The sequence below is a fragment of the Eretmochelys imbricata genome, chromosome 18, assembly GCF_965152235.1.
Source record: "Eretmochelys imbricata isolate rEreImb1 chromosome 18, rEreImb1.hap1, whole genome shotgun sequence".
NCBI lineage: Eukaryota > Metazoa > Chordata > Testudines > Cheloniidae > Eretmochelys > Eretmochelys imbricata.
Window position 1 is genome coordinate 11661170 of NC_135589.1, and position 21790 is coordinate 11682959.

At 50.6% G+C, this 21790-nt stretch overlaps 1 protein-coding gene across 1 annotated transcript; it reads right to left on the minus strand.

Annotated features, from left to right (window-relative positions):
• Positions 1-1704: 1704 nt before the first annotated feature.
• DRAXIN (dorsal inhibitory axon guidance protein) lies at positions 1705-10606 on the minus strand. Its single transcript, XM_077837499.1, has 6 exons — positions 10147-10606; positions 7695-7882; positions 6756-6867; positions 5614-5703; positions 5205-5294; positions 1705-1817 (listed from the first exon to the last, which is right to left on the minus strand). The coding sequence occupies exons 1-6, from the start codon at positions 10604-10606 to the stop codon at positions 1705-1707; spliced, it is 1053 nt and encodes a 350-aa protein (XP_077693625.1).
• Positions 10607-21790: the final 11184 nt, after the last annotated feature.

Sequence of the window (21790 nt, forward strand, 5' to 3'; positions counted from 1 at the left end):
TTGGGGAAAGGCTAACTATCATCTCTTTATTTACATCGCAATCAAATGCGCATGCAACACGTCACAGGATGTACTACAAGGTAACAGCCCTGCCCCACCTTCCTTCACCAGAAACTTTATTGTCTGTTCACTAGGAAAACTGCATTTCCCCAGAAAACTCCTAAAAATAATAATTAAAAAACCCCACACTCCAAAGGAGAACCAAATGAGTGAGAGCTGCAGGCCAGGATGTTATCTTCAGCCCGTCCCAACCAGCTTGTCCTCCATGGGAGAGAGAGGAAGGGATGGGGAGGGGACAGCCTCGGGAATGCATAGTCTGCTAACTGCAGTGGGAATAAAAATAGGGCATGGCCTCGTGGCTAGGTGACCCTCCTTCCAGCCTTGGCTGCTGGTTGAAGAAAAGCAAAACCAGCATCTCCCTGTGTCCCAATGCCGTGGTGCTGACTCCAGGGACGGACCCTCTGGCTAACTGCACCAGCCCCCAATGGAGTCCTCTTGCCAAGAGCCCCCTCATGAACCTGCCTGGTCACTGCATGCTGAGCAACTGGTCCTCTGAAAGGCAGCGTGCCGGCTGGCACCCCTCGCCAACCGTAATAACTAGACTTTGCCCTTCTGTAGCACAGTGCCCCTGAGGGTCTGAAAAGTGGGTCACCAATATGAATGAACTGAAGGAGGGAGGGAGATAGCTCCATTTTACGGAAGGGGAAACTCAGAGGCACAGAGCTGTAGAGTGACTCACCCTGGCCCCACAGCGAGTCTCTGGCAAAGCAAGGAACAGATCTAAGATCCAGTGACTCATCACCTGCACATTTAGGCCCAGATCCTCAGGTGGGGTGTAAAATGGGCCCAACTCCCCTGAAGTCAGTGGAGCAGCAGCCACATACACCGGCTGAGGTTCAGGTTCTTATCTTCCAAATTACCCCACACAGACACTGAAGTGAGGGTTCTGGACAGAGTCACCAGCGAAGGCAGGTGTTTGTCTAGTGTGTGGCAGGAGATATCACTAAAGCACTGCCTAGCCGTGCATCACTGTCCCACAGTCCTAGGCAGAGAAAAGAGACTGACTGGCTGTGGGCGATAAGCCATAGGGAAAGCAAGAATTTCAGGGCTGCAGAGAATGGGCACGTCCCATGCAATGGTCCGGCTCAGGGTATCCAATTTCCTGGTCATCTTCTCTGATCTCCCATATAGGTTCCAAGCAGGAGAGAACAAGGACACCCACCCACCTGTCCCAGAACCCAGGATTCCTAGGGGAGCTCCTCCCAGTCTTCTCACAAGAAATAACCAAGGGGAAAGACTTAAGCCCTGGCTTCCATTCGACCTAAAGGAAGCAACTTTAGCTGCAGTGAGAGGAGAGTCTTGGATTCTCTTTCCCTCTCAGCGGAGAGGATATAAGGCCCCTTTCCCCTGTTTCAGAGGCTCTCAGCTCAAGGGTCATGAACAGGTGTCAGGGGACCACAATCCCTCTGCTAGATGGGAGAGGGGGTCCCAGCGAGATGGGAGAGATGTCCGGGGGGCGGTCCTGGGGTAGAAAAGGTTCAGAACAGCTACCCTCATCTCATCATCAGAATCAGTCTCGTTGGGGCCCCGCCCGGTCAGAGCCTGCAGCTTCAATCATTTGGTAATTTCCCCACCCCTCCCCACTGCTAGTTATAAATAACTCGTCCCTGACCCTCCGGGTTGGAAATGAATCTCTGCCCTCTTCTACACGTTAATGAAAGATCCCTGATCACCACTGGCTGACTCCGGCTCCACACAACGCCCTTTCCTCCGGGTCACTCTTCGGTTCCGGTGAAATTTGGCGTAGCAACGTAGCCCTGCATGGAAGACACAGATGAGGAGTGTGAGATGGTCCAACTGCTCTGGGGAGTAATCTGGGTGTGCGTGCATAGACACACACACACACGGAATTGTACTGGAGTCTGCGTGTGTGCTGGTGAATAGAGCTTTCAAGGAATTAGGCCGGTCCTCATCTTACAGTAGGGGAAGTGGAGGCAATCTCAGCAGTGAGCACATGTGACTCATGGTGACACACAGGGTCAATGGCAGAACCCACCACAATGGGGACTGTCCCATGAACATAACGTTGGGTGAGCCATTTGGACCAGAATGGCAGAGAAGTCCCATCACCTGCATTGGACCTCGTAGGGCTTATTGTTTTCTTGTCTCTATTTAGCTCACTGATCAAAGGTTATGTCTGCTCGTTTATAGCTGAGATTTCATTGGTGCTGACAGAGCGTTTCACAGGCTCTTCAGAAATTCCATAGAGCGCACTGACAACAGTAAGGAAAATCCATAGGACGTTTTGCTTGGTCTCCCCCGATTACTTCCTATTACTGTCTAAGTGATCGCTCCACTGGGAAATGAGGGTTAACGTGTGGCTGTAATAGCAGCAATGGTCGGGGAGCTCCCCTCGCTACTTTATCGCTCTTAAACTTCACGAGAGGAGGCAGAGGCTTCTGACAGCAGTGACTGGGGCCCGATCCAGAGCCCACGGAAGTCCATAGGAGTCTTTCCATTGACTTCTGTGGGTTTTGGATCAAGTCCTAAAGTGTAGGGAATATGTGATGCTGGTTGAGGTAGCCTTTGGTGAAGAATATCTGTATACTGGGAAAGCAGCCTCTGTTTTAAGAAGATACCAATGAACAGCCTTCCTAATAAGAGTGTTTCACTCTGGGAATTTGCCCAGGTAATTCAGCTGTGGCTGGGACATGGCACATTTGTCTTTTGGTGCCTCTTCTTAGTTAGCCTCTTGTCAATCAGAAACATGCTTTACAAACTAGGAAAGTATTGTGACAAAGTTCCTCCTCTGCCGTGGTGGGTCCTGGGCTTTTGGGTGGATTTGCTCGCCTCAGAGGTTCACGGCAGCCCTCAGTTTGGCCGCTTCTGCTAGAGGCTCAAATCTGCCGTCCACTCAGCTAACCTCGTCACTGGCCAGCATGGGGGAAATGGAGAACAATCCCCACAGTCTCTGGGTCCCACCTAGTGGGTCGGGAACAGGCCAGATCCCTTTCCAAATTAGACCTTCCCTTCTGGCGTTTCTCACAGACCAGGTCAACTCCTCCTGTGTCCAATCAGGAGTTGGGGGGAACCCGGGCCCACCCTCTACACCAGGTTCCAGCCCAGGGCCCTGTGGATAGCAGCTGTCTACAATGTCCCCTGTATCAGCTGTGTGACAGCTGGGCTGTCCTGGGCTACTTCCCCATGGCCTTCACCCAGCACCTTCTTTATCCTCACTGCAGGATCTTCCTCCTGAAGCCTGATCACGCTTGTACTCCTCAGTCCTCCAGCAGCATACCTTCTCACTCCCTGCGTGCCCCCTCACAAACTGATGGGAGGTCCTTTTTAAACCAGGTGTCCTGATGAGCCTGCCTGCCATAATTGATTCTAGTAAGTTCTTAATTGGCTCCAGGTATCTTAATTAGCTTGCCTGTCTTAATTGGTTCTAGTAGGTTCCTGATTGCTCTAGGGCAGCTCCTGCTCTGGTCACTCAGGGAACAGAAAACTATTGATCTAGTGGCCAGTATATTTGCCTTCGACCGGACTCCTGTACCCCACTGGTCTGGGTCTGTCACAGTAATTACAATGTTGGGCCAGCTGGTGCAAATCCAGGTAGCTCCACTGAAGACAATGAGGTACGCTAACTTAGGGGCTGGCCCTTGGTATTGCTGGAAGGTGCTGTGTGGACAGCCCGGGGAACAAGAGCCCTCTTTTGCTCCACAGAGCAGGGACAGCACAGGTTGGGCAGTGAAAGCTTCTCCTAGAGAGAGACCTTTTCAGGGGTGAGAGGGGACTTCAGTCTCCCTGGCTTCTGCAACGAGACAGCCAACAAAATTGCCTTTGAGTGATGGATTTTATGATGTGGGCAGTTGTCCACTGGGAACTAGACTGATGTCACAGGTCACTGAGCAGATGGGACTTGTATTTGGATACCACTGCTCTGAGCTGCATTCAGGCCTGTCTACCAAGAGGGGAAAGATTCTGCATTTCATTACCAATGCCCCCAGGCCATTCAGTTCCCCCATAAGAAAAACACATATGATCACTTTAGATAAGCTATTACCAGCTGGAGAGTGAGTTTGTGTGTGTATGGCGGGGGGGGGGGGGGTGAGAAAACCTGGATTTGTACTGGAAATGGCCCACCTTGATTATCATGCACATTGTAGGGAGAGTGGTCACTTTGGATAAGCTATTACCTGCAGGAGAGTGAGTTTGTGTGTGTGGTTTTTGGAGGAGGGTGAGGGAGTGAGAGAACCTGGATTTGTGCAGGAAATGGCCCACCTTGATTATCATACACATTGTGAAGAGAGTGGTCACTTTGGATGGGCTATTACCAGCAGGAGAGTGAGTTTGTGTGGGGGGACGGGGGGGGCGGAGGGTGAGAAAACCTGGATTTGTGCTGGAAATGGCCCAACTTGATGATCACTTTAGATAAGCTATTACCAGCAGGACAGTGGGGTGGGAGGAAGTATTGTTTCATGGTCTCTGTGTGTATAGAATGTCTTCTGCAGTTTCCACGGTATGCATCCGATGAAGTGAGCTGTAGCTCACGAAAGCTCATGCTCAAATAAATTGGTTAGTCTCTAAGGTGCCACAAGTACTCCTTTTCTTTTTGCGAATACAGACTAACACGGCTGTTACTCTGAAACCTGACATATGATCAGAGCTTCACTCAACTCCAAATTTATCCTACCACCGTATCTCATGGGATATTGACATACTTGTCATTAACTTAACCAGCCTAAACATGAAACAGGGCCTGGGGCAGCCCCACTGGGATTTCCATAGAAGCATGCTCCTGAGGCCAATTTAGAGCAGCATCATGTTTGAATAAGGTCCTTGGTCTAGAATATCCTGCTACCATGTACACCTCTGAGAAAAATCTACCTAGAAAGTATATAGCACGGTGCATCTTCAAAGCCCCTTACAGACATTAATGGATTATTGCTAACACTCCTCCGCCGAGACTGGAATGGAGGGATTAATTTCTCTACTTTGCAGGTAAGGAAATAGAGAGATTAAATGACTTGACCATGGACATGTAGTAAATTAATGGCAGAGACAAGATTAGAGCTCAGGGGTCCCGGCTCTCAAACGGCTAGACCCCACTTCCCCGCTATAATCTCTGTAGCCAGCCACTGAACCAGCGATAAACAGAAAACAAGGACTTGGGGGGTCTCCCACCAGTGATGAGCTGAACTCACCTTGAGTGCACATGCAGTCGTCGTAACATTTGTTGTTAAGGCCTCGATTGTGCGGTTTGCAGAGGTGCTCACGCAAGTCACAGCAGGATCCTGCCAACACAGTGAGCGAGCCATCAAGAGATGGTCAAAAGGAGAGAGAATGCTGTTGAATTATCTCCCCACCTGCACCCGCCTTGAGCAGGAATTCCTCCAGGACACAGTGCATTGTCTGAACATGGATGTTCACAGCAGACTCCACACTCACCTTGCCACACCACCCATTTCTCAAAATTAGAATAAATTAGAGGGGGATGTCACCCCTCCCTCCCCCGACCCCAGCCACAGAATCCAGGGCTGGATTCCAAACACTCCAGAGTCTGCAACCAACTCTGCAATGAATGAAATTTGTTTTTATGAGGCTCGTGCTCACCTGGAAGGCAGTCAAGGTGATGGTCACATGGCTCTCCTTCAGCTGCCATGGTTTCATTTCCACTGTTGGGGCTCTTACTACGGTGTTTCTCTAGGGAGAAGAGCAAATAACTGATGGAATTCAGTGGGGCTGTACCTTTTCCAGCAGCCTGAACCTTCCTGCCAAATGGGGTGGTTAAGGAGCAGCATTTCTCTAGTAGGTGCTAAGCTACTTTGACCTTCTCCCATGTTCCTTCTCACTAGTCCAAATGACCAGCACCCGCACTGCTCACGGGGAACAGAAGGCCTTTGAAAGCTTCTGAGATCAGCACTCCTTCCTAGAGGTAGGCCCAGAACCAAACCATCCCTAGATCCAAACAGCCTCAAACTTGAGAGACGTTCTGATCTGGATCCAAACTTCTACAGTTCAAGTCTCATCTCTGCTCCTCACAGGCTTTGCTGCTTATTGAAATCTCCCTCGGCCTGAACCTAACCCAAACCACATCTTCTGGACCAGCTCAGGGCAAATTGCTCCAGAACATGAAATACAAGCGGATAGAGGGAGGGTTTAGCGGGAGTCAAAAGAATCAGCCCCAGCTAACGGAGATAGTTATAAAAACAATATTTTCAATGGCTAGATTCATGGATTAGCTCTTGAAAAATGATCACAGATTCCTTAGCCATTGACACTAACACTGTTCTCTTTCCAGCTGAACCTGACAATATCAGATAAATCACTTGATACAGCAGAGATGTAGTTCGCTCAGTATGGAGACTCGAACAGATTAGAGCACGATGTGTGTCAGATAATAAAATAAAAGGAAGAAGTTGGCAAATCTATGCCTTATGCCCTCAAAATGCCCTTCGTGGTAGACAAAGGATTCAGTACGTTTTGCATGGCAATAGAGAAATGGAACTTTATAAAGCCAATCCTCATCTTGACAAGCACGCCCTCTGGGTACAGCCATAGCAGGGGTGTGTTAGGTATAATCAACTGCAAAATCTAACCGATGCAATAAGACCACTTAAGCTTTTTGTCTGTCTCTCCTACTCCCCAGCCCCCCATGTCTGTCCTTCCGTTTCCTGGATAGCTGGGAACCCCAAGCCTGAGAGGGATGTTGGAGGGTACACGTAGCAATAGTAGGTCCCATGGAAGTTGGATACCTTTTTTCTTGGCAGATGGCCACATTTCTGGCTTGAGGTCTTCATAATCTGTCCAGTCAAACAGAGTCATATCCAGGGTGGGCATCACATCCCCGTCTTGCCTGACACGGACCTGCAGGTGACAAGAAGCAAAGCAGTAAATAGTATGCCCTTCTGTAGGGCCCCGCAGGCAAATTTCAGCATGTACTTTAAGGACACTAACCCCCCAGAAGTGGGGATTTTTACCCCCATTTCGCAGATTGTTCAGCATTGGCCTCACTCTGTTCCCAGTGAAGCCAAGGATTAAACTCCTGGCGACCTCAACAGGAGTAATTAGGTCAATGCTGCGTGTTTCTGAAAATCCTACCCTGTGGCTCTAGAGCAAGTCAGTGACAGAGCCCAGGGCAAGAATTCCTGAGTTCCTGGCTTCTAGGCCTATCCTGGGTCCACTGGGACATGCTGTCTCTCAAAGTGAGCTCTTGTTCTATGCCAGGGCGCTTTTGGGAAGCTGAGTAGCTAGCAGGGGTGAGGAGAGATGTCTCAATCAAGGGAGGAGATCTTCCTGAGTGAGGAGGTGCTCTGGTGTCTCCGAGGAAAGGAGCTGCACTTTTTAGGAGAGCTTTTGTGTCAGACAATACACCTGGAAAGTAGATGCCTGAAAGGGGCAGGAGGGAACTGTAGCTCATGGGGAAGTCTTGGGGTCTCACACTGGTTGGGGAGAGGGTGTTTTTCAGTAGAGAGCTGATCATTGTGAGGGAGATGGGGGCACCAAGCAGCTACCTGTCTCCTCTCCCAGGATCCTGCTGGCTCCAGATGGGGATAGCAAGGCACCATCAGCCTCTATACCACCACCAAGCATGACTTAGGGGAGCTGAGCACCTAACTCCCTTAGGTTGCTTTGAAAATTCCAGCCAGTTGCAGTGGTGGAGAGTCCAGTGCGTTTAACAGGTGCACCTTTACCTGGGGCCGAAGAGACGTGGGTGGAAGAGCTGGTGGTTCCTCAGTAGAAACTGCTGTCTCCAGCATGGTGAAGGGGAGCACTGTGGGAGCCAGACCCGTGAATTCCTCCACCTGGAGGTTTTGAAACTGCCCCTCAAAGTTTTCAGGCTTCTTATACAATGAGCTTGGCTCAGGGTCAGGGCCTTTGCCTACAGAAGGTGACAAGGACAATGACATCATCTTCCTCATCCTTTTCCTTGCTAGGGGCCACAGAATTTCCCCTGGGGATAGTTACACCACAACACCACCTGCAGCCTTTGAATCTGGATACAGACATCAGATGCGCTTGGACCTTAAGGTCTGTGGGATGGGAAAAGCAGTTCAAATCCGTCTCACTCCAAATCTATCTCTCCCAGGAGAAGTTCAGAAGGGGCTGACACAGACTATTATTTATTAATTATTATTATTAATAATCTGTGTTGTGGAAGTGCCAAGGAGGCCCAGCAGCCGACGGTGCTTGGTGCTGTGCAAACAGAACAAAATAACCTTTGCCCTGAAGAGCTTATCTGGGAATTCCATAGAAAGAAACAGGGCATGGCCACTGATTTAAAACTATATGATGAGATTCAGCCAATGCCAACTGTGGTCAATAGGAGTAGAATAAGGCTGAGTGCTTTTGAGTAGTCCACCCTTCATTAGTAAGCTGTAATAGTTGAATTTAAATCAGTTTGAAAGCAATATAGCACCACAAAGCACTGTGTGCACACGCTTATTTCGGTTTGAGAGGAGTTTATATTGGTTCCGTGTAAATCTGTTCCAAACTGACTGTTTAAGATAAATTGGCATAAGATTGTCCACACAGCCCTTTGTACAAGTTTAATTAAATCAGTTTAAATTTACACCTTAAGTTAAATTTATGTCTACACAGGAAGATAGCAACTGTCCGGGAAAAATACTGCCTGAAACCAGCTACTGTGTTCTGTGTTCTCCCACCTAGACCTTGTGTGAAGCAGTCAGTCCCATAAGAAAGCAACCAAGGGCTCTTTCTTTTAGGGAGGACAGAAAGAGATTGAGGTGAGCCCAGGGAAATATCAGAGGCCAAATTCTCAGTTGGTGTAAATTGGCATAGCTGCAATAGCTCTAACAGAGCGATGCTGATTTATAGCAGCTGAGGAACTGGCCCATGGAGTCGTGCATATACACAGCTTGAACTGAGAGGCAAAGCAGCCCCCTTGTTACATTAAAGTGACTTTTTAATTCTGTTAGTGTAATTTTGCACCTGCAAAATTTATGTTTCACACAACTTTGCTAAATTGGCTTGACTGAAAATCGTGAGAATTCAAGTTTTGATGCTAAATAAATAAATAAAAATAATGTGGATGAAAATTGCTTTATGTATGTATGTGTGGATTTTCAATTCTGGTAAAGTTCCAAGGTCAGGATTGGAGGTTTTGACAGATCCTTTTTACAAAACAGCAATGAACTGTTACAACCTGAGATTTCAACGTTTTCACATTTTCTTGTGCATATTTTGTACATATGCCCACGCACCGGATCACACCAGCCAAGCACACTGCTCCAAGACACCCTCCCATGCCCCTGTACACCTCTGCACACACACACTGCCCATTCCCAATCACCCTCCTCCCTCACCCCCACAACCCTGATGCACTCCCCCCACACTGCCCCTCCCCAGCCACCTTCCCCCGCACACACACCCTGACCCTCCCCGCACACACACTGCCCTTCTCTCCCACATTTCCCCTCCCCAGCCACCTTCCCCCCACACACCGCCCCTTCCCCACACACATCGCCCCTCCAAAGCCACCTTCCCCCCCACACACACTGCTCCTCCCCAGCCACCTTCCCCCGCACACACACCCTGACCCTCCCCGCACACACACTTCCCTTCACTCCCACATTTCCCCTCCCCAGCCACCTTCCCCCCACACACCGCCCCTTCCCCACACACACTGCTCCTCCCCAGCCACTTTCCCCCGCACACACACCCTGACCCTCCCCGCACACACACTGCCCTTCGCTCCCACATTTCCCCTCCCCAGCCACCTTCCCCCCACACACCGCCCCTTCCCCACACACACTGCTCCTCCAAAGCCACCTTCCCCCCCCACACCCTGACCCTCCCCGCACACACACTGCCCTTCTCTCCCACATTTCCCCTCCCCAGCCACCTTCCCCCCACACACCGCCCCTTCCCCACACACACTGCCCCTCCCCAGCCACCTTCCCCCGCACACACACCCTGACCCTCCCCGCACACACACTGCCCTTCGCTCCCACATTTCCCCTCCCCAGCCACCTTCCCCCCACACACCGCCCCTTCCCCACACACACTGCCCCTCCAAAGCCACCTTCCCCCCCACACACACACTGCCCCTCCCCAGCCACACACACACACACACTTTGCCCTCTGAAGCAGCCAGGAGACCCGGGTCCCTTTGGGTTCTTCTACCTCGGTGTTGTTTCAGCCTCTCCCTGCGGCTGTGCCGCCGGTGTTCCCGGTTTTGCTTCTTCCCCCTCTCCGACCCAGGGGACTGGTTCTCCCTCTCAGGATATGGGAACTCAAAGCCCAGAAACACGTCCTTCTGCTGCTTCAGGGCAGCAGGCCGTTGGACTGCTCCCTGGTCCTCTCCTGCTGGAGTCCCACTTGCCAGCCTGAGGGCCTCCTCTCCAGACACCTGCCCTCTGGAAGGCATGCCATGGGCCCTGTCCTTCTTGGCTCCACCAGGCCTGCGGTGGTGCCCTGCTTGGGGCTGATGCTGCCACAGCTCCTGGTTTTGAAGGTTGTTGTTATTCTCTGGGATGTTTTTGTCCTGGGTGCCAGGGTCCAAGGAGCCCACTGGGCAGATATCAGAGAGAACCAGGACACAGAAGAAAAAGAAAGGGGACAAGGAGCAGGAGGAAGATGCCATAATCCTGGGCGCCTTGCTGCACCTGAGATAAACATATAATCAGCATCAAGTTCATCAAATAATCCAGGCCTTATAGAGCCCACAAAACCCCCTTCTATCTTCCCTGCTCCCACACCAGGATTGAGATCAGCCCTTTAAACACAGCACACTCACTGGACCCACAGCTGCACTCCAGCCTTGGGGGATTGTATTTTTATCCCTTAATAGCACCACTCTGGATGTTCTTGTTAGCCTTATAAAAGTCTCATCCTGGTCTGAACCCTGCTAGGCTCTTGGCCTCCATGTTATCATGTGGCAATGAGTTCCACAGGCCAACCGTGCAGTATGCAAAAAAAAAAAAAAGAGCACCTCTCCTTTTATCTGTTTGAAATCTTCTGCCTTTCAGTTTAATTGAATATGGCTTTAATCTGAGGCTCTCAACATGATTTACAAAGACTGCCAAGTGTTGTGATCCCCTTTCGAGGAACAGGGAGAGACACCAAGAAATTAAGTGCTTTGGCCGACATCACAAACCGGCAGAGCTGGGAACAGAATCCAGGTGCTCTGACGCTCACTCCTGCCCTCTGCCCTCTAGGCCACACTGCTGACTTAAGAGGGTGAGCAGCAGAAGGAGGATGCCCGGAAGGCAGTATCATCACATGCTGAACTTACTCACCCCTTCAGTGTCTTCTCCTGGCAAAGAGAATGCAATCCTTGCAGCTCCTGCATTTCGCAAAATCTTGCATCAAGGAAAACAGCCAAAGGAAAGACATTGTCTGATCAACGAGCCTGTTACGTGGGAAAACGCTGGCTCTGCAGTCGCTCTGTGCTACAAAGAGTCTCCTGTTCAGGGAATGCTGACTTAACATGAATAAGGAGTGAGTCTGAGAACCAACGAGTACAGGGGACATTCCAGGCTAGAGCCCTGGGCCTGCTCCTCAGATGGCATAAATGGGCAGTTTCTTTGATTTCAGTCAAACTGAGCGTCGGCCCAACATTCCAAAACCAAACCTCACCAGATAGGAAGAGCCCTGACCTCTGGGGGAAGTTGGAGTCCAGAACCCACATTGGCAGTTTAGCCTCACCTCTCATCACTTGGGACACCAGGGTTCAATGACTATAACATGCAGGCAGGAGTGCAGCAAAGGAGGAGGGTTCTCGAGACTGGATGCACATGGAGCGTAGTGGGGAGGCCAGGACTGCAGCAGTATGGAGTGGGAGGAAGGCCAAGATTCGGGACTGAATGAGAACACAGCGTGTGTCCAGTTTTGGGCGCCACACTACAAGAAGGATGTGGAAAAACTGGAAAGAGTCTAGTGGAGGGCAACAAAAATGAGTGGGGGCTGGAGCACATGACTTATGAGGAGAGGCTGAGGGAACTGGGATTAGTTAGTCTGCAGAAGAGAAGAGTGATGGGGGATTTGATAGATGCTTTCAACTACCTGAAAGGGGGTTCCAAAGAAGATGAATCTAGGCTGTTCTCAGTGGTAGCAGAACAAGGAGTAATGGTCTCAAGTTGCAGTGGGGGAGGTTTCAGTTGGATATTAGGAAAAACTTTTTCACTAGGAGGGTGGTGAAGCACTGGAATGGGTTCCTTAGGGAGGTGGTGGAACCTCCTTCCTTAGAGGTTTTTAAGGTCAGGCTTGACAAAGCCCTGGCTGGGTTGATTTAGTTGGGGATTGGTCCTGCTTTGAGCAGGGGGTTGGACTAGATGACCTCCTGAAGTCCCTTCCAACCCTGAGATTCTATGATTCTAAGAGGCTCAAGGCGGGCAATGAATGAGTCCCTCCTCCTTGGTTACCTCATCCTATTCCAGCCTTGGTTACAGCAGCACATTCAAGGCTTGCAGGGGAGGAGAGGTTCCAGTTTCATGTGCAAATGAAGGTCATTAATCAATGGTGATGCCTCCCTTTGATTTCTGACTAGCCCCCCACCCTTCTCTTTTACCTCCTGCCATCTGAGGAGCTAGAGATGCGATCCTGGCTCCTACAGGCAATGGTGGGGCTTTTGGCCAGTACCAAGGACAGTACCAGCTGTCCTGCATTCTGGGCCTCCTCATGGCTGGCTTGCTTGAGATGAAGATGTCAAGATGAACAGAACGGGAAGCAGCCGGTGGCCTTGTAGGGCAGGCGATGGGCCTGGGGCAGGGCAGCTCCAGAGGTGCTACCAGGAGCCCAGCATGCGCTGCCCTAGGGATGTTAAAGAAAAGCAGGGTCTGAGTAAACCCTGGAAGTGTTCCATTGAAGGGTAGCCAGGCAGCAAACGAATGCTTCCAGTGATCTGTTGGACTGACAAGGGTGGGAGGGCTGTCTTGTGTGCAGTATAGGGAATTGGGACTGGGACTCTGGGCTGCTGTTCTTGGGTTCTGTTCCCTACTCTGGCACTCTGTGGCCTTGGGCAAGTCACTTCACCGCTCCTTGCCTCAGTCTCCGCATCTGTGAAATGGGGCTACTGTGTCACTGGCATCGGGAGGCTTATTAAGTCAGTAAAGCCATTTGAGATCTTTAGAAGGAATGGCGAGGGCAAAGGAATATTATTTACTTCTCTTGGTATTCAGATTGTATGCAGATTTTCTGCAACTGATGTGCTCATAAGAAGGAATTCTTCTGTCCCCTAGTGAAAGCCCTGTTTATTCATTCCCCAGCAAGCTTGGCCACAACCTTCCTGCAGTTACTCCACGTGGGTCTTTAGAGCATGGAAGGAGGCAACCCCTTCCATACTTTCCCACTGCCATCGGGAAAAAACCCCCTCCCCTGGAAGTTCAGGCCCAAGCAGTGTTCATGTAGACAGAACCCATGCCTTTATTTAGGGCTGCTAATGACCAAGGAAAGCCGCTTGTCTACGAATTGCTTTGCGAGGCACTGGAATATCTTATTTGCCGACGGAGTCATGCTACAAAATCGCATTTCATTTTGGCTCATGCAAAATCTAGAGTTACAACTTGGAATCCATTTAGCAAAGCATCTGCAGTTCCCACTCCAAGGCTAGTGAAGCAATAAATATTGTTGAGCAAAAACAGTATCTCTCTGTCCAGAACAATTTCATCTTTTTTTTAAATTAGAGCAAACCAGCTGGGTCTTGGCAACTCTGAATTCTGAGGACTGGGAACAGTGTCTCACCTTCTCATCCACAGGAGAAATGGGAGGATGCCAAGCGGAAGGAACAGCAGGTGTCAAGAGTGGATTAAACAGGCTGCTCTAGCCTGGGCCGCACATCACAATCACTAGTGCAGCCACGAGCCCTTTGCTTTTCACATGAACATTACCCCAGCCATGCGCTCTTTTGGGGACCTGGTGACAAAGAATCAGATGCAGAAAACCCCTGCAGGGCTAAATGCTGTTGTGAACTTCACTGCAGCTCTTCACCAACTGGGAATTGCAGTGCACAGACCCTGGACCTAGCAGCTTCCCTGAGGGCACGATACAGTTTGGAATCTTGCAGGGGCCAGAGTGATACCTCCACTCTGCACTAGGTCTGTGGGCATGGGGAAGAGGGCACAGGTTTGCAATAATAATGCAGTTAATAAATACTTTATATTATACAGCACCTGTCATCAGACGAGCTAAGAAGTGTTTATGCTGCTTTCCTGCCTGCATGGCTCTAAGGACAAACGCATAAATTCTAGCAGCCCCGAGTTAATGGAACTGCTGCTCCATTAAAGGGCAACTCCTACCATGCCCCTTGTCAACATGGGACTCCTCCATACAGTGCATCCTCTTCTGCCTTACCCAGTCATATGCCCAGATCCGGATGCTACCTCTACTTCCCATCTACCTGGGCCCAATCCTCCTTCCCTGCATAGTCTGCAAGTTCTCCCTTCCCATCTGCGGTATCCCTTGCTTTACACAGACAAACCCATTAGTTTTGGACACCGGTCTGCATCTTCTCCAGCCTCCCGCTGCTGCTCTTCCCATCAGCAGCCAGTCTGGCTCCTGATCCTCCTCCCTCCAAACCAAGCTCCAGCATAGCCTCTCACCAAGTCCCTTGTGCTGTCAGAGACATAGCAGCCAGCATCAGTCTGACACCTCCACTCCACTCTCCTCATAACAGGATAAATTCTGCATTGACCTCAGTAGGTTCACATGGTGGGTTAAGTCAGAGCAGAATTTGGCCCTGCAAGGAGATGCCTTCACGCGCCTGCTCTGAAACAAAGTTGTACATAGTGTAGACACAAAAGTTCACCTCCTCCCTGGGATCTGGCTTAATCAACAAAGGTTATAAAGTTCCCCCAGGCTTGGCTGCTCCCAGGGTTCCTCCTTCAGTGCTGCTTGGCCCACACCCTAGATCCTCTTTCCTCTAGAGAGCCACCCCTGCCTCCTCTATATCCAGGCAGGGTAATGAGTTGCCTCCCTCAGTGAATCAGCAGGACCCACTTAACATTCCCTGCAGGATCAACACCCGCTAACAGAGTGAAGGGTCTCAAGCAAATACTACCAAGCCTGTTAATGGTCCTAAAACTATGCTCAGTGCAGACAGGGGATTATTAATGGGCTACAGAGCCTTCCACTTCTAGGTCACCAGTTTGAATCCAACTTGGGTTAGTAGTGGCTGTTCAGTAGCTTATATAAAATATGAGTCTTTTGGGGCTCAGACCAGTTCTGAGTGGGCAGGGATCTGTAGCACAAAAACCACCCATGTAATTGGCACTAATGTGCTCTGTCATTTGTAGTCACGACAGAGAGAAACCAGGGAATTATAGTGCCTCTGAAATGCAGCCATCTCCTGCCCCTAACTTAAAGGTGGTTCCTCGCGGATAAAGCAAAGACATCAGACCAATGCCAAATTCATTCAAATATCTAACAATTCCCTCCTCGCCCCTGCCGCCTCCCACTCCATATCTGGGAGATGGGGGGTGGAGGGGAAGGGAAGCAGGAGCTCTGAGCCCATGAACAAAGAATGTTGGGACTCTTGCTGGACAGACAGCACAGAGGAAACCAGCTTGTGTGCTCCACGGCTGAATCAAAATGGATTGAACAGAAACTCTGGGCCAGATTTATCCCTGGCTTTAAGGAATTTAATTCGCTGTGGGAGTGCTACAGGGCACAGCTCTCACTGCGCTCCAGATAGAGGAACATAAGCTGCAGGGACAGACAAATGTACATGTCTCCCGCATCATCTGTGCGTGTTGCCTGCGTGCCTGGCAGGCGTGATGGACAATGAATCCCAACTCCCCGTGCCAGGGCTCACTGTAAAGAAGGATCCAGGGGGTGACGGATGGTCTGTGAAGGGCCTGGAGGAGAATAGAATGGGTAAGCTCTGGTCTGCGCGAGCAGACATGCAGTGTGTGGGCTGGAGTTAGGAGGATGGCACTGTGCAGATAAATGAGGTTTCTCTTCCCTGCTGGGGCTCTCTCCATGTGGTTTTCTATTTCTGCAGGCAAGTGCAGGGAACTTCATATGCGGTCCGGGGAGAGATCCACATGTTTCTCTCCCCTTCACCAGCATCCCCAACTTATATGCACTCATCTCAAACACCCCCCTCCCCGATATAGGAAATGCCCCTTGCCTCGTCCCTGGCTTGGAGCATTTCTTGCATATTCCTGTTACCGATTTTGTAAAGAGCTTTCTGTCTGGACAGCTTCTGTACCAGCGCTGACAGCCCAGGCATCCTCTTTCAGACCTAGTTCGCGTAAACAAAGAAGCACAAACCACCTGCGCACGTCACTCTGTTCCTTTCAGGATCCACTTTAAAACTGCCCTCCTCCTTTTCCAAACAGTCCATGAACTTTCTTCATTTCCTCACTCCCCACCCTGCTCCCCCTTCATTTGTCCACCCCTGGGCTCCTTCTTGTCCCTGGTCACCAAATTTGGTGAAAGAGCCTTCTTCTCTGCAGCTCCTGCTAATCTTTCTTTCTCACTCTGTCGTTATTTAACCCGGTGTGGCATTTTACAGTTACTGCAAAAGCTGTTACACAGAAGAAAGTCCCAGGGCCAAATTTAGCAATGCCCAAAACACTCACAGCTCCCCTTGGGTTCATGGGAAATTTAGTTCATTTGTATGAGGGCTGAGTTTGGCCCATATTGTGACTGTGGAAGGGTTGTGAATCTGACACAGAACCAAATGGGCTTTGGGAAAATACATGCCTGTCCCATTTCACGGCCCCCTGCCTCATACTCAGTAACACCTAAAAATACACACACACACACACTACACAGCCTCTTGCTGAGCCTAGATGGCAGAGATGGTCTCTCCCTGCTGCCTGGCCCACAGCAGCTAATGTAAATGCTTTGCACTGCCATGGCCCCTTTCATCGAAGGATCTCAGAGTGCTTTACGGACCTTAGCTGCACAATGCACTTGAGAGGCAGCTCCTTAATATTACCCCTGTTTTATTAACGGGTGGAGAGAGGCACAGAGGGGTAAGACCCATATTTTCAAAAGTGCCACCTAATTCTGGGTATCCCCCTTTTTGCATGCTCAACTCAAGGCACCTTAAAGGGGCCTGATTCTCCACTGTCCTGCACCTTGGGTCGTCATGAAACCTCATGCAAAGTGAGTGTATAATACTACCATTCCAAACGGGCAGGGTTTTATATCCACATCGTGCTCACTTTGCACTGGCAGGAATGACTGCACAAGCTGCAACCCAGGGCAAATCAGGTCTCTAGGGTTTTGCTCACCCACAGCTCCCACTGGGGTTGTGATGGCCTCATGGTGTCTCAAGTGGAGCACTGAAAATCAGTGACCACTGGAAACCGTTGGCATTGGTGGCTTGCCACAGCAGGTCAGTGGTAGAGCTGGGATGCCCTCCTGAGACCTGATGAGAGATGCAGTGTCACACATCTAAAGTTACTCAAGAAATCCCATCTTCAGCAGCTCACATACTGTAGGAGGTTTAAATTTATATGTTTGCCGTCAGGTCACCACTAGCCGCCAGGGTTTTACACTTTGGCTCTGAGCGGTGCTGGAGATGGGCCTTGCCTTCCTATTACCTTGAGCCTCAATCCTGCAACCCGTACCCTTGGGAATAACTCTTACTCATGTGAGTAACCCTACTGACGTCAGTAGAACTATAGCACTCACAGGAATCAAAAGGGTTGCAGGACTGAGCCTCCAATGTCCTAGACGGTAGAATAGACAGATAGGACATGGTACGGAAATGAGAGAGGGGCACCTGGATGAATATACAGTGCCCTCTGCTCTGCTTTCTCCCGGGACTTCACAAAACAGCTGACACAGCCATCATTGGTGAGAGACATGTGACCTGCTATCAAACAGGGTCTCCTCTTCCCAATAATGAGATTAAAATGGCAATGAGTTAGAGATTAGCATCCAAGATATAGTCACTTGCTGTCACCACAGCACTGAAGAATCTCTAATTTCATGCACAAAGCAGAGTGACAAATGGGGGACGATCAATAGGAAAGCACACCACGCGCGCCACTGAAAAGCATTCAGCCAACTGATAAAAAACACCCAGTGGAGTTACACCAGGGGGGATTTGACCCAATATGCTTGATCATTTCAGGGGGTGGATTTGTCTCCCTGTATCAGCTCATTTAGAGCAAGATATTGACCTTATTCCTTGAGTGATAAGTGTTGATTTTTTAAATCAGATTTCACAAGAGAAATGCACAGGTTTATAAAAGGGAAATGTAATGAAAATACAAACCAATTTCCGTCCAAACTCTATGCTGATGGAAGACTTCAGGTATGAATTGGATGAATGTCACATAAATTCTATATGATGAATTACCAGCTGTAATAAGCCAATAGCTTATGCTAAAATCATTTAATTCAGAATCACAGTCCCACTTTCACCAGCAGAAGAAGATTAGAGGACAATCAGGGAGCAATTGAGAAAGAGGTGTGTGCCTGTGTTTCTCTGTGAATAAAGTAGCTTAAACCCCCCCCAGGAAAACAGAAGCTTTCCATCTTGGTAACTTTTCACAATGGAGAAAATGCAAGCTGAGGAGACGTCTAGGATCAATGGGACAGTGTGGTTACTCTTAGGTGCAAAGGGAGTTGGATAACTGAATGGAGGAAAACAAAGGGTGGAAAGCAAAAACAAGCAAACTCAGGAAGACAACGTGAATGGAGTACCAGGATCTTAAAGTGACCCAGAGCCTCTAAGTGATTAAGATTTAAAATAGCCGGGAAACAGCAACTGTGTCTGATTCTCAGCATGAATGGGGAGGAGGGCAAGCAGATGATTAATCATTAGGACTGACCCCAGTAGTCATGGCCCAATCAGTTAGCTAGACAGACCTAATCCGGGGGATGCTTTATAAATATTTCAGGTTCTTGAGTCCCACCACCTTCCTGCCCTGCAGTAAGGCACATAACTGGCATCTGTTGTGCAGATGACAGTTACTGTATCATGCTGACTCGGAGGAACCCACCACAGCAGAAATAACGAACCCTGTTGGCAAGGGGCCTGGGTGTGAAATAAGCAATGAAATAACTAATAAACCCCGGTGAGCGACCAGACTCAGAACAGACCAGGCCTGAGGTGCCTTTGAATGGATGAAGCTGCATCCCATCCACAGCTTTTGCACCAGCCACAAATCCGGGGGGGAATCAGGCACAGGGAGGTTGAACAACAAATCAAACAATGCACTAATGAGAGGGATCATGTAATCGCAATGAAAGCTGAAGGCTGGCTGCCTGCCTGCCTCCCCCGAGCTTAGCCATCTCTGGCTAAAAGTGACTTTAGACTGGCACCAACCAAAAACATAAGATCAGCAGCGTGAGCCCCCCCCTTTCCCCCCAGTCCGGGAGATTCTAAGCAGGAACATGATGTAAAGGGGTCACCTCTCCCCCCGCCCTCCCCCTTCCCAAGTATCAGCAGCTGTAACTGTAATCAGCAAAGGCTACCTGGACCAAAGCAGAGAGTGGCATGGGGGAGCGGGATCCCGAGCAGCCCAGGTGTGTGAGGGGGATGGGGAGCCCCCTCCAGAGGGGCTGTGAATGCGGGGCGCTGAACCCCAGAGGGGGAAGGGATCCAGCTAGCCAGGAGCGAGCGGGATCGGGGTCGGGGCAGCCTCGGGAAGTTGAGGGGTTTATGCCGCGGCTCAGTCATTCATTCCCAGCCGGGGAGGGAGGGATGGGCAGGAAAGGTGTGTGGGTGAGGGGCGGGGGGGGGGGCCCTCCAAAGGACGAGAGAATCTGCCCATTCCCTGCCCCCGCCCCAGAGAAGAGGACGGAGCCCAGCTACAAGGTCAGGGGTGCAGGGAGGGAGAGATCCGCTGCCTACCTGTCTGCAGCTCCTCGGCTCTGGAGTCAGCTGGAAGGGCAGGGAGCAGCCGATCTGCCTGGCTCGGGGGGCTGTCCACACTCGAGAAGAGGAGGAGACAGGGGAGGGCGAGGCGAGCGGCAGTGGGGGAATGTGCAGAGCCGGCAGAGGAGCTGGGAAGCCCCGGGGAGGGGGGGGGGGTAGGGGGATCAGGTGGAGCTGCTAGCAATAGAGCTGGGGTGGGGTGCGGAGATACACAAGGGCTGGCGTTGCAATAGGAGGCAAGGGAGAGTGCGCGTTCCCGAGCCCCGGCGCGCCCCCGCGGGGCTGCTCCCCCAGCTGGTGGTCCCCAGAGAGAGAAGGAGACAAAGGCAAGGAGACAAAGGCAGGAGGGAGCCCCCCGGGGGGAGAAGTTGATGCCAGGCCTGCGAGAAGGAGAAGGGAAGTCCCCCAGGCTCAGGAGCCAGGTGGGACTGGGGGGGCTGCACAGCTCCACGCCTCACCTGCCTGCAGCCGCTGCCGGCCCGGGGCTCTGCTCCCGCCCCCGTTCACACCCGCAGCGCGTCCCAGTGGACTGGGGCCGCCTCCGGAGTCACGGTGCAGCGAGTCGCAAGACACAATGAGATCAAGGCTCTGCTCAGCTGGGGGAGCGTCTGTCCCGCGCCCGCGAGCCCCGGCTCGGTCCCCAAAGAGATTAGTCTCCATTGCTGCCAAATGGGATGGAACAAATTGGGGGAGGGTGGAGTTGTTAGGCTGTTTGATGATCCCCCCCCCACACACATCATACTAGGCTGTAAAAGTGGGGGAAATCCCCCCCCACGAGCTCCTGATTTGAAGACATCTGTGTTGGCAGGGAGAAGAGAAGAGAAAGTCACCCCCTTCTTCCACCCTGGTCTCTACAAAGCCAGGACACACCTGGGGTTTCACTTCCCCCTCACTGCTTCTGGCACAGACATTGTTTTAATTCCCAGGAGGTGGTTGACGGTTCAGATGGTCTCCCCCACATCCTTTCCCTCCTTCCTTTGCCTCACACTCTCTATTTCTGGCAGATCCACGGACTTTTGGGGGCGATCACTGGGGCTCTGTGGAGCTAATGTAAACCCTGGTCCTGCCCTCCTCCTTCATGAATATTCCTTACTCAGGGAAGTAATCCTGCTGACTGCTTTGGAACTACTCACGGGAGTTAAGGCGTCTGGGCAAACGAAAGTACCCCTGGGTTGTGTGGCAACCCTAATTTGCCATGGCCTCACTGGTTTTGTGATTCAGATCTGAGCCATAATGTTCAGCGCACAGCTGGATTTTGCATTCATTCATTTCAAAGGGCTCAGTTCTGATCCTGTTAAAACCAAGCGATGTTTTGCTATTGGCCTCGCTAGGAGCAGGACTGGGCCCAGAAGATGTGCACTGGGAGGGCTGAAGCTTGGCATGCAGAATGTGAAACTGGTACTGCAGAGGCCTGTTGCAAAAGACTCTAGATTTCACCAGAGCCGTGTCCCCCAATCCACAGATTTTAAAATGGCAAACGGAAAAGTCCCACTAGATCTAGAAGGTTTCAGAGTAGCAGCCGTGTTAGTCTGTATTCGCAAAAAGAAAAGGAGGATTTGTGGCACCTTAGAGACAAACCAATTTATTTGGGCATGAGCTTTCCTGAGCTACAGCTCGCTTCATTGGATGCATCCGATGAAGTGAGCCGTAGCTCACGAAAGCTTATGCTCAAATAAATTGGTTAGTCTCTAAGGTGCCACAAGTCCTCCTTTTCTTTTTTAGATCTAGAAGCTTTCCTCCTCAGCTCCCGCGCCATCAGCGCTATAGTAAAAGGGTCCAGTGCACAAAAGTGGAGTATCTGAAATTTGAAGTGACTGTGCAATGTAATGATCCCCTGTCAAACTAAATATGGTATTGAAAATTTAGAAGGTGGAATGACTGAGTGAGATAGGAGAATCAATCTATCTAAGGTACTTCTACAGGGTGGTATCTAAACTCCTCACAATCTTTAATGCATTTATTCTCATAACACCACTCTGAGGTAGG

What these genes read in the sequence shown, in the direction of transcription:
- DRAXIN (XM_077837499.1), bottom strand. Translation starts at nt 10,606, where the DNA reads ATGGCATCTTCCTCCTGCTCCTTGTCCCCTTTCTTTTTCTTCTGTGTC. An exon ending in CCACGTCTCTTCGGCCCCAG is followed by an intron (nt 6,868 to 7,694) that starts GTAAAGGTGCAC and finishes TGTCACCTGCAG; the next exon opens with GTCCGTGTCAGGCAAGACGG. An exon ending in CGACTGCATGTGCACTCAAG is followed by an intron (nt 1,818 to 5,204) that starts GTGAGTTCAGCT and finishes TCTTCCATGCAG; the next exon opens with GGCTACGTTGCTACGCCAAA.